At 26.1% G+C, this 13,114-nt stretch overlaps 2 protein-coding genes across 3 annotated transcripts; one reads left to right on the top strand and one right to left on the bottom strand.

The window, feature by feature from the left end:
- Positions 1–294: 294 nt before the first annotated feature.
- Positions 295–3,080, bottom strand: LOC111026523. The gene is made up of 4 exons (XM_022304622.1): positions 2,931–3,080; positions 1,688–1,919; positions 668–805; positions 295–610 (listed from the first exon to the last, which is right to left on the bottom strand). Exons 1-4 carry the CDS (start codon positions 2,988–2,990, stop codon positions 594–596), a joined length of 447 nt encoding a protein of 148 aa, XP_022160314.1. The 5' UTR covers positions 2,991–3,080; the 3' UTR covers positions 295–593.
- A 544-nt stretch (positions 3,081–3,624) lies between these two features.
- LOC111026524 lies at positions 3,625–12,925 on the top strand. Of its 2 annotated transcripts, XM_022304624.1 has the most exons (4): positions 3,650–3,760; positions 3,847–4,096; positions 8,448–8,551; positions 12,786–12,925. In XM_022304624.1, the coding sequence occupies exons 1-3, from the start codon at positions 3,704–3,706 to the stop codon at positions 8,546–8,548; spliced, it is 408 nt and encodes a 135-aa protein (XP_022160316.1). In that variant the 5' UTR covers positions 3,650–3,703; the 3' UTR covers positions 8,549–8,551; positions 12,786–12,925. The 2 variants fall into 2 exon arrangements, with proteins under 2 accessions (XP_022160315.1, XP_022160316.1); XM_022304623.1 differs by lacking the exon at positions 12,786–12,925 and having other exon boundaries at positions 3,625–3,760; positions 8,448–8,892.
- Positions 12,926–13,114: the final 189 nt, after the last annotated feature.

Genomic DNA, 13,114 nt, shown 5'->3' with positions numbered 1-13,114 from the left:
ATTTACCAACCAGTAGAACTTAAAAAGTATTGTTCATAATTAAAAATATGTTCATATTTAAAAAAAACAATAAAAATTATTATTGATTAAACAAAATGTGTAGGTATTTCTAGTACCTATTTCTAGTTTTAAAATATTATGTGAACAACTTATATTTAAACCATCTATTACTACGACTTTATCATTAAGTATGTATTACTATAGGTGTTCTAATATACTACCTACTGCACTTAAAAGTTAATTTAACTATAAGAATTTGCAGTTTTGATTTTTTGACGGATTAAAAAATAACAATTTTTATCTGAGAATGTTTTTATTTTATTTTTTCGCAGTACAGCAAATTAAACCTAATACAAGATAACTGGAATATTGGCTGTACTATCATGGATCATAAAATTGAAAATAATTTGGAGTGAAAAATTATTAATAGTTTATAATTTAATAACTTGTTCCTATCCAAACTATCTATTATCTGGCTTATGTTATTTAACAAAGTATCTAATACCTAATATAAATTGTAGTCATTATCAAATGAATCCGCAGGTAGTATGATAGTTTACAATAAAATTTGTTTAACTTCATTGCTTTCATGGTTATTTTTTGATTGATTCTAAAAATAAATATAAGTATTAATAATATTTTATATTACTTTTAGCTTACTTATTACTTTTTAACGATTTATCTTTATTTTTACTGCTTCCATTATCCGGCATACTGTTCATTATCTTCAATAGTTCGAGGTCTTTCTCATATTTTTTTTGAACGTCCTTGACTTTAACCAATTGTTTGTCTAATAATTTTTGTACTGAAATAAAACAAATTGAAAATTTATTTATGTTGTTGGCATATGCCTTATGTATTATTATGCCTATCTTGCATAGTGTCTACAGTGTATTACAGTGATAATATGTAGCCTTTATTAATATATATATATATGATATACCTATAGCATAGATCAGTGGTGCGCAACCTGGAGGTCGCGAAATTTTATTAGGGGGTCTGTAATAATTTTACACCAAATGAAAAAGTTATCTACTAAGCATAGTATGTTATAGGTTTCTCATTAAAATAATTTATTAGTAATTTTATAATTTAAAAAATATCAAGTTAATTTTACAAATTGGAATATATATTAAATCTGTGATTTTAGGAAAAAAAAATCTTAACTTGACAATAAAGTTAATTAATTCAAGTTACTTCATAACATTGACAAACCATTAACTCATTAAGTAACTTAGTTAAAAGTAACTTAACTTTAACTTTTTAACTCGTAATGCTCAGCCTTATAGTATATATTATAGGCTTAAATAATGTATATGGATTGGACAAGATCATAGTAATTGAATGTGACTTGAGAGGCGATGTCTCCGGAATGGCGTCTACCTGAGATGAATTACAAATTGAGAAATTTTTAATAAGAATGGAACATAATATGTTAATGAATAATAATAATGTTAATAAAGTCAATAATAATAATATTAAAATTTATATGCGATGTCAAATAATTTACTCAGTTTTAGCTTATCAACCAAAAACAATTTGGGTTGTTGACCATTCATGAATTTAAATTGTTTATGATAACAGTGCACTAACAAGATGCGCCCTCTATGCATAAAAGGCCGGTCTATATTAGTATAAGGTTTACGACTTTTGGCCACTAAAGAATGTTAAACATATTAATACTTACTTGATGTCTTTACCAAATTAAAATACAATTTATCCAATTTTATTTTGAATTCTTTATTATTCATCGTTCTGTTGTCTAAACATTCTTGTATTATAGAGGCAATATTTAATAACATTTCTTCAACGTCACTTTTCTTTTTTTCGTCATGTAGTGATTTTTTGTCATCTTTGTCATTCGATTTGGAAGAAACTTTTACTAATTGTTTGTCTGATTTTTCAGTTTTTGAACAACTCTAAAATTAGAAACAGTAGTGTCCAGTGTAATTTCATCCAGTTTTTATATTTGATGAATTTATAAAGACATAATTTGTTGGATATGAAATTATAATAGGTATATAAAAAAAATATTAATGAGTTATGACTTTTTTTTGGAATCCGAATGAAATAAACAAAATTTGGGCCAATGTAGATAAAATATAATACCGAGAGTGGTTGTTATGTGCATTGAGTATTGTATAAAGTACATGGTTAATAGTTATTAGTTACAAAAGTAATGATTACTATAATCATTTTGCTCAAAAAAATTGTCTTAAGCTCTCACATAAATATTTTATAAACATTTTTTTTTCAACTAAATGAGGGGGGGAGCCACCTGTGCCCTTCTTCTGAATCAATAGCTATTCTGCACATAATTATTTACATTAATACAGAAAACAAATTGTGGGTACATAAAAGTTATTCATTTTGCAATTGATATTTTTATCAACGCTTTTTCTTTTCATAAATATAGTGCGTTACATATTTACTTAAATAATTCATTAGGTACATTATTAAATATTCATATTACATACAATGTGTTAAAAATGATGTGTTAATTTTTTAATGTAAAATTGAATACAACACGTCATGTAATTAAACCTACTTAATATAATTGAGCACGGGAACCTTTTAAAATTGAAACCCTAATATTTATGGGTATTAGAATTGTTCTGTCAATATTTATTATTCAGTTACATAGACGATATTAGTTTAGCGCTTTAGACTTTAGATCATTTAAGCTATACAAGATTTAAACGTAATTAATTTGATAAAAATATTTAAAAATAATACTTAATCATTGGTTATTTGATTTTTGTAAACCTGTTTTTACCTGTTGAGTACTGAATAAAACGAATTTATCATGCAATGTATTAATTAAGTATTGTTTGTTACTAATGTTTATTATGGAATGAATATTGTTTTATCGTCGAAAGATATATAAAATAAAATAAACTAAAAATAATATTTTATTTTATGATACTCACTGTGTGTAACACACACGCAATAACTATCAAAACTATCCCCTGAGCGTAGTTAATGTTCATCTTGTGGTGAAATGGTTTCCGATCAACAAAACTTGTAGAGAACGTTTACTGTTAGACTGTGAAATCGGAAGGTTGCGCTGATAGAAAATTGTCTCGTGTTTATTGTATTGTAATTTTTCCGGTACACAAGTGTTTAATGAAAATGATTTAAACATTTTTGTTTAGTTTCTGCAGAACAATAGAAACGTATTATGAAACAAATTGCGTAGGTTTTGACTAAAAATGGTTTAATTTATTTCGTGTACTTAATTTTCATACTATTTTAAAATCAATATTGTATATAAAAAGTATAGATATATAGGTATTTATGAAAAGTTGCATTAAAAAAAAAAAAAAATGAAAACTATGTTATATTGACTCTTTGTATTTTCGAACGAAATTCTTAAAGAAAAATGTTTGAAAAAATCATCTTTGAGGAGGTAGGTATAACATTGTTTTTGTACACTTTCGAGTTAGTACCTACCTAACGTGTTTTGTGCGTTTTTACAATAATTATTTAAATCGTTTGATGAGTTCAGTAATTGTTGTGTGTTTCTATTATTGTACGTTATTATCTGATAAACAACATACATGTGTTTGTAATTAAATCGAACAAACTACCGTTTTCATCGTTAAAAGACATATTTAAAAATTTACTAAAATTGTTTGAAACTGTTGAAAATATTTATATTTTACATTTTACTCGTACCTACAGTTGTGACCCATCCTTAAAAATGAAGGCCATGACGTTAATATGTATAACCATCGTATTAGGTGTTTCGATGATGCAGGTAATCTAATTTTCTTTTAGTAATTAATAATTCACATAACAATAAAAATACATTTATACTTAAAATTTTTTTGTTCGTGTGTGTAGGACGTAGATGGTGGTAAAAAAGTGAGCGATAAGAAATTACAAAACTGGGGTAAGGGAAATGCAGATATAAATAAGAAAACAATAAATTTAAGAAGAATAAATTTAAAAAAAAACGATCAACTCCAGAAACGCGGACATGAGCTACGGGATTTGCTTGAAGTCATACAATATGTGATCACCGATGCGATTAATAACCAAGAATTCCGCACTTTTTTGATTAAACGGTTCTTACACAACTACGTCCCACAAGGTACAAAATATTATAAATGTCTACATTAATTACTTCACATGTTTATTAATGAATTAACAAATAGGTTTTCAAAATTTAATTGCATATTTTTAGTACGACAGTATTTGGTACAATATTTTTGTGTCCATATTAATATAAAAAACCTTAGTGAGCAATAAACATGTTAGAAGAAGTGTCACAAACCTACCTAAAATTGGTATTGACGGAAAAAATGCTGTATGAGATTTGTGAATGTGAGGGTACCTATAATAGATTTTTGTTTTGGAGCTTTGGCTAATGATTATTTTTGGAAAATTATTTTCAGAGTCATCCGGCAATAAAAATGTTTTGAATACTATATATAATGTGTTATAAGAATAAATAATTTGAAAAACTCTTTAGTTGCTTACAAAAATTGTATACCCAACTATATAGTTATTTTTGTTTGTAAATGGAAATCTCTAAATACGGAATACTCTAGGTCACCAAAATTTTGTCCGCTATTCAAAAGTTCTGCTTTTCGGAGGATTTAGATTGTAGAAAGTTCATAGTTGGTTCCCAAAAAAACGTTAGATATTGAGAGGTATCAGTTATTGGGAGGTGTCGGTTAAGGGAGATTTCACTGTATTTTTTAAGTTACCATTCTGTCATAATATATTTCTTATTGTACAATTTTACATGTGTTAAACACAGTATTTTATGATGTTTGGCAATATCTGTTGTGAATTTTAATGTTGATACAGAAATATAGAAAACTAAATTTCAAGCGTTGACAGTTATACGCATTTATCTTATAGGTACATTATATAGTTTATGCTGTAGATAAATTTGATACACTAACAACCTATAGTTCCAACGCATCCAGATTCCAGATCAAACATTTCGTGTTATTCGGATAATAATCTCGAAAAGCAGTTTAGGGTTTCCGTCGACATGAAACTTACTTCTGTCGAATTCATTAAATACAATATAGTATTGAACTGAAAAAGTAAATAAATCAGTTACTAATACGTTTCCTTAAACCAGGATTATTTTTTCTAGATTTTCTATATCATATTCGATAATCCTGTGTGACAATTCGAATTAAAAAAATGTAATTTTAATTTTACGTGTTTCCATTTTGAAGAGGCTATACTTTAATAAAAAAAACTACAAAATAATGGCCACCTTCACACGGTTTGTCGACAATATTTCATGTTAAGGTTTCCTACACTCCATATATTTTACATATATTGGGGGGATTTAGTATCAAGGAGTAAAATTTCCGGGATTAGTTTACGGCGATATTCGTAATACATAGGAATTCCAATTAATCTATCTCAGTAGTCTGTGTAATTGAATTTGGCTCTTTGATACATTTCAAATGAAATCGTATCATTACGCATAGATCTCTCTTCTGGTCTAATATCCCAGATATATTCATTTGCCTTACGTAACAATCTACCCAAACACTTGAAACGTAATTGATGACACTATCGCATATAATCTGATTTGATTTTGTCGTTAATATCAGTTCCTTATGTACGATAATGTATTTTATTGTATAATAAGTCGTGGTTTGGATTTACTTCATTTCTCTCGTGTACAGTGTACATAATACATATTATGTACCTATATACTTGGTAGTTTGTAGTTAGATTGTAAATAAACCACTCGTTAAACAAATGGTATTCTAAATCAAGTAAATTATACAGTAGGTACGTATTTTGATGTGAACGTGGAACATACATGACAGTATATTTGTGTACTTAACAACTGTATATACGTAATATATTGTATATGTAAAGGCTAACGATATAATAACAGTCATACATTATTCGTAGGTATATTTGTCTCTAGACTGTATTACTGTCCTAGGAATAACTAGATAGGTAGTTACGGTTGTTGTTTTCGAACACAGTTTGTGTGTCAAATAATATTACGCATCATGTATGGTAATTATTTCATCATAACATAATATTATGTCAGCCTTTGAAAGATAAAATAGCTGTATGTCATACACCTATCAGTTATCAGTTATAATTCAATTGTATTTTTTTGGTAATATCAATAATATTATCAAAATTCTTATTTTGTATTTAATTTGCCTATACAAATATTTGATTATTCTACATTAGTGTAATTAATTGGTTTTCAGACAATAATATTTAGGTATTCATCAAGGTACTTAATATATTATAAGTAAATTTATAAAATTAAAATACATACATTTATTATGACACAGTATCAATACATCATTAGGAATTAAAAAATACTGGGTAACTTTAACAGCTCAGCTCCTAATAGTCATGTTAAAATTTTTATAGAATTTTTAATTATTATTTCATAATTGGCGATCTTAGATATTTTGATTACCAGCTAAAATAAATATCTCATATTATTCGATCATCTACAACCACTTAAACTTGAAGTAGCGCAGTAAGTTGATAAAACATAGTATTATCCATTTATAATTGGTCACTTTTGTTGACTATGGACCACCAAAATATTGAATTACATGTTTAGACACTTACAAATAAAGAGTGTTTATTAACATGGACGTACTAAATATTACTCAATTGATATATAAAAAAAAACAATGTACTTCTGTATCCAAAGAATCGACAGATAAATGGTGTTAATTACCATGGATGAAATCAATATTACTAAAACAGTATAATATATGTATATACACATGTAATTTAAGAAATATGATTATACTTTGATAAGTATAATAAATAATAATTTGAACTGACTATTATTACAAATAAGTGAAATTTGATTATATTCCGTAACAAGTATTGAAGTATGCTATCTGTACATATTAGAAATGTGTAACCTACAACTTGAAATTAAAGGTAATTTTTGTTCGTCCATATTGTTATCGTTACAACTTTAATTGGTCAATATGATTTATTATAACATGTATCTATACAATTAAGATTTAAGAAATAATTTTGCATATGTTCGACACCATACGTATTGGATATTTGGTTTTTGTGATAAGCTATTATGCGCGGGTAATGTTTTGAAATGTAATTCTCAACAATATCTTACAGGTAGGTAATATTATAAGTCGGCGTATGGATACCTACCGTTGGTTCTACGTATTGTTAGGTCTAAGGTGGTTACTGTTAGGATATCATTTATTCAAGTATGAAATCACAAATGATAATATTATGCGCCTTTTTCCATTCAAAAAACAAAAAACGGGTAGAAACTGTTTTCCACAATACTGCCAACTGGCGCCTTATCGTTTATTCACCAACTTTTAAATACGTTATATTATGATAATATGCACCTGGGACGTCCCTAAAATAAGTTCAGACTGAGGTCTTCAAGACGACCAAAGATCGCTCACTAACTCTGTCAGCGGAATGCTTAGAAGCTAGGCTCGGGGTTGGATCAAAATTTTAGTACATTTTGACTAACTAGACAAATCCCATTGGACCTGAATACATTATCGTCTACCTTTTTGGTGGATACCCTGTGCTGTCGGGGACGGAATTATGGTAAAAGTAAAGACGGATCTTGTACTGATAATAAAGGTATAACTGAATGAAATAAGGCATGTTAAAGTATATTACTATTCAGAGTTAAATTAAGTTTTTATAAAAAGGGTCTTATGAACTTTAAACTGTTTAATATTTTGTTGTTAATTTTTTTCATAAAAGTTCAACAAAGGTCTATAATATAATATTTTGTGTTAAATGTATTTATAAAATGTGTCTATAGAAATGTGTATAATTATTTAATTTTCAATAGTTGTTATATTATATTACGCATAAAGGTTAAAAAGTGACAACTGAGTTTTATTATAAGTTATTTAAAAGTATTGTTCTTATTTCGATTGCGTAGTGAAATTTTTATTATTTTGTATTCTATTTAAATCAGTATTAACTTATAATACTGTATAACTGTGGATTAAATAATTCTAGAATCCAAGAACAATTAAGTTCTGGATTCCCTGAATGGGTTTTCTTCAATAATATACTATATACGTAGTACCTATATACGCCATACGGGGTACGATTTGAATGAAGTCTTGAATGATGTATATTTTTATTAATTGTACCTAGGAACTAGACATTAATGTACAATACTTTAATATTATGTGGGTTTATTAAAACTTATTGCCATATACTATTCTTGATGAAATTATGTATAATGTTCAAAGTACAAATACTTAGTTTTTGTATTCTGAGAGTTATGCAGGAAATTAATTATATAAAGAGTATTTATACATAACTACCATATATTTTCGAAACCTTATGATTGAATTGTTTTATAACTTTGTACTATTTGGGTACATGATTGTTCTAGTTGTGTGATTGCAATTTTAAATTTTGTGTATTGGTCAATTTATCTTCATACATTTATTTTTATATTGCAGCATCCGAATATTTAGGTGCAATAAAGCAACTTAAAAAGAAAATGAACCCAGAAGCAGCTAAAGAAGACGATGAAAATGATGAAGCAATGAAAAATCAATAAAAAGTATTAATAACTATGAACTTTAAATTTAATTAAATAAATATAACCCTGAATATGAACTACAATTAATTAAACTTGGCAATAGTTTATTTACAAACATCTATAAAACGATCAATATTACTATTAATTTATTAATTTTTCTCAGAAATTAGGAAATTACTATAATAATCCATCAATACTCAAGATTGTCACTTATAGTTAAAATTATCTTATATTTTATAACACATTTATATGGATTAGGTTTAGTTTCAGAAGTCCAATATTAATATTTCATGGGTTTTTTGTGATGAAAAAACAACACAAAAGCATAATGTAAATGCTAAATAAATACTGTCCAAATTAAATCATATTGTACCTACTTTTTAGTTTTCCATGTATAATGTAGGTGTATCCTTATATTAAAATATAATATATTGTAAAAAGTAAAAATAAGTATTATGTACGGGGATTTTCCTTGTTTATACTTAAAAAAATTTTGTATCCAAGTGTCTAAACTGCAAAATGGATAATAATCAGTAATAACCAATTATATTTAGTATGTTACATTGTATGAACCTAACCAGGTTTTCAAAAATACAAATAAATTACAATGGTATTATAGGTAATATAATAATTGGCCATTGTACGAAGAAGTATTATGTTGCATGTATGAAATTATGAAATTAAAAATAAGCATTAAATTATCATACACCAGTTATACATTTATAACTGTGTGTGCCTGTAAAAAAACTTACCTTTAAGAATTAAGAGCGTGGAAAAAAAGTTAGTTTTAATAAATTCAAACATTTTATTGGTCTCACAAGTTATATGACAGATATGACAGATATATGTATGTAACAGGCATATTAGTACAACAACGGGAATCTTAATGTTGAATTTTAGATATTTAATTACCTAGTTTAGGATTGCTAAACTACTTAAATTTGTGATTAAGAAGATCAAACGTATGGCAATTTTTCATTTTATAGAAAACTTTAGTTAAATTGCATCATTAGCGCTTCACTTTATTTTATAGCTCAATAAGTGTGCATCAGATTCAGGAATAATTTAGAAAAACATTAACTAGTTACATGTTCGGAGTAGTTTCGCCATGTTTAACACATATTCAAGAAGTTTATTTTACCGTCGGCGTAGATTGTGACTTTAATATTATACGTGTTTCAGAACTTTGTTTATTATAACATTAATCAAAAGTATATACGACAATGTCTAAATTTACATGTGCCTTGAAAAGGTTTTTGAAAACAAAACGTATGTATTTTAGTGATTCTGCTATAGTAATAATGTAAATATTTAATATTTATAGTATCCTGGGTGACGTTTTTTATCATAAGTTATACGATCAGTTCTAAAATAAGTCTTAAATTTAATAATTGTATGTAATGAACTAACACAATATAATATTACATTGTGAGCTACTAGAATTCTATTTGAAATCACTAATTGAAGTCAAATTATGAACATTATTTTACTCGTACAATATATTTTAGTATATTCATCAGCCCTTTTACATATTTATGTTTAATTACGAGGTTCTCTTCAATTTGATTTAATATTTGAGCGAACGTTTCGTTAAATGTTTGAATAATTTGACCATTATTATTCGCGATCGATAAATTTTATTTTTATGTTTCAATAAAAACACTCAACGGACAACGATTCATGTTGGTGTGTCAAGCGAAAACGTTTGTACACCGCACACATACGATATTTTTTGCTATATCTGTTTACACGACGCAAAATGGCAGTCTTCAAAATTGATATATGTGCAAAGAAATTCATGAGTTCCACCTTCATCTGAGTATCTACCTCGATTTTATGAGCTATTAGGTACTAGGTAATCTGGTAATGTGTATAATTGTATCGTTAAAAATTTAATTTGTTTAAACGTTTTATCGGAACTTTTGTTTTATTTGAATAGCCATAAATACTTAGGCAACACCGCAGGGAGAATGGTTTAATTTATCGGAAATAATAAAAGCGTTTCATAGTAATAAATGCAATTGTTGTTAAACAGACGGTCTTCTAATCTATATACGAGCAATTATAATGGGAAAACCTTGAAAAATCTTAGTATTCATAATTTTTATACCTAAACCCTTTTAATCTCATCACAAAAATCTACAGAAACGGTAAACCCTAATCAAGTCAAATTAAATTTGTGAATCTAAATATTGCATAGTGTCATAAAATATAAAAATTATTTTATTGTGAATTCTAGAATTTAGTATTAACCATTTTATTAAGTATTTTGTTTAAATAATTTTTAAATGTAAAAACATTAATAAATGAATAAAATCAATATTTATCCGCAAATAAACTACAATCAAGTAAATTTTGTTCATGAACACTATTGTCATTAAATTAATTCTCAACCTAGTTTAAACTTCTCCAACTTATCAATGGCACATTTTAAAGATTATAGTTTTATACCTACTTGATTTTTTATTTTATAGATTTTCACTTACCTAGAATCATACTTCCGAGTATTGCAAATTCTGTTATACCAATTCAAAATATACAAATTTATTGAAAACACTATTGTGTATTGCAAACATTTAAGAGACATCAATCGTACGTCACCATAAAACGTTGATGAAACAAAAAGATTACACCTTCGTGATTATTGAACATATATTACAACATTACCTACATTGTATTAAACCATATTATTCAGATTATCTGATGAAGCTATTATTATGTTGGGTGACAACTTGAGGATCACTTACTTATATTAGTCCGTTTCAAAAATTAATTATTCATTCTATTAATCGATGGAATTATATTATTAATATTGTTGATTCTGAACTGCATCTTCTTGACCTAGATACAAAATTAAAATGTGCAAAAATGATTATCGAAAAAAAATAAAAATCACTTCAATACAGTATAAAGTTACACAAGCAACAAAACCATTTGAACGAAACTTTATCACATATTTGTTAAGACTAAATATTTTATAAATGAAGGGCAAATAATAAGAATATAAAATAACGGTTATACGAGTATTTATAAATAATACTAGTTTAGTAAGGCATAAATTATATTATTTTGTACACAAACTAGATATTTTGTGGCAAAATAATATTGAAATCATAATAGGGCAAAGTGAACCGACCGTGGATGTGAATATTCTAGTCAATTTATAATTGACTAGAAATAAAAAAAATAAAATATAAATTAAAAATATAACTTCAATTTACTAAATTATTTTTCTATTTAAAATGGATTTTGAGGATAACTATTAGTAAGGTCTGAGATACATTGTTATGCCATGCCCGCTGACTGCTCTAGTGGTCAACACTTGACATGTTAGAGTGGTAAGAGTGGTAAGACTATAATAGTGCTTATTATATAACTAAAACAATAATTATTTGAAATCACATAGATAAAAAAGTACTATTTGCAATGTTATTGATAAGAACACATCTTTTTATATATTGATTATTTAAATAAGTTGTTCAGTGAATTTCTTATTTTAGAGTAAATATTATGTAATATCATATTTTTATTATTTAATGATAAAATAACACTTTTATAAAATAAAAAACTTAAACAATTTTATGATATCAATACAACAAATCCTGTCATATTTTTATCGGTAGAATATTCTGCATGAAGTCATGAATATGGATTGTATACATTTAGCACATAATGTAAAAGATACTTAAAATATTAAATGTTCTTATTTATTTATTTATTTTAAATCATTATAATATTTAATTTTCAGAGTTACAAAACTTATAATTCGTTTTATATTATGTCACTGGAGTATATCATTTATAATTTATGTTTCGTGCTTAAAATGTGTTGGGGATGATCTGATAGTTGTTGACAGTTTTTATAAATTTTAAATAATATCACATAACGTTTAATTAAATTAAATATGTGTGGACATTCTGGGACCACAAATAAGGTAGACCAAAAAATGTTCTTATTGTATTCACCAATTACACCTGTAATTCAAGTGTACTATTAATTATAATACTTAAAGAATAAGAAAAAATATTCATATGATCAGTTTTTTTAAACTAATGAGTCATGAATTTTAAAACACATTTGTGAACAATGTTTTGATAAAAAAAAATTAATTGCAATTTTAAAAAATAAAATTGATTAACCAATTGACAAAAAACTAATTACACTAAAGCTAACCGTGAAGTAAAATTGCCTATACAAGTCGCCGTGTAATAGAGTACAACAATATTTATTATTGAATTATTGTTATTTTTTTTAGATCCGTAGTGTCATCAGTGGGTGATTTCTTCCGACAAAGTAAGTATACCTTTATTTAACATATTCTATATATTGTAATTTATGCGTACAGATTATAACAATTATAATTCCTAGAAATATTGTCAATTTTTAAGCCAAGGTTAAAAATAGTATTAAATACAATTAATACATTTTATTTTGAAAATATTAAAAAATTGAATTTATTTGTATAAAATCTATAAGACATAATATAATATATTATGCACTTATCATTCGAAATATTTTATTATACATTTTTTAGTTTATTATTAAGAAAAATAAGGACTTAAAATAAACAGATTGTCAAAAAAT

Source organism: Myzus persicae, unplaced genomic scaffold, assembly GCF_001856785.1.
Source record: "Myzus persicae strain clone G006 unplaced genomic scaffold, MPER_G0061.0, whole genome shotgun sequence".
In the NCBI taxonomy this organism is placed as follows: Eukaryota; Metazoa; Arthropoda; class Insecta; order Hemiptera; family Aphididae; genus Myzus; species Myzus persicae.
Note: the sequence above shows the minus strand (reverse complement) of the source record. Positions and strands in the feature narration are given on the sequence as shown.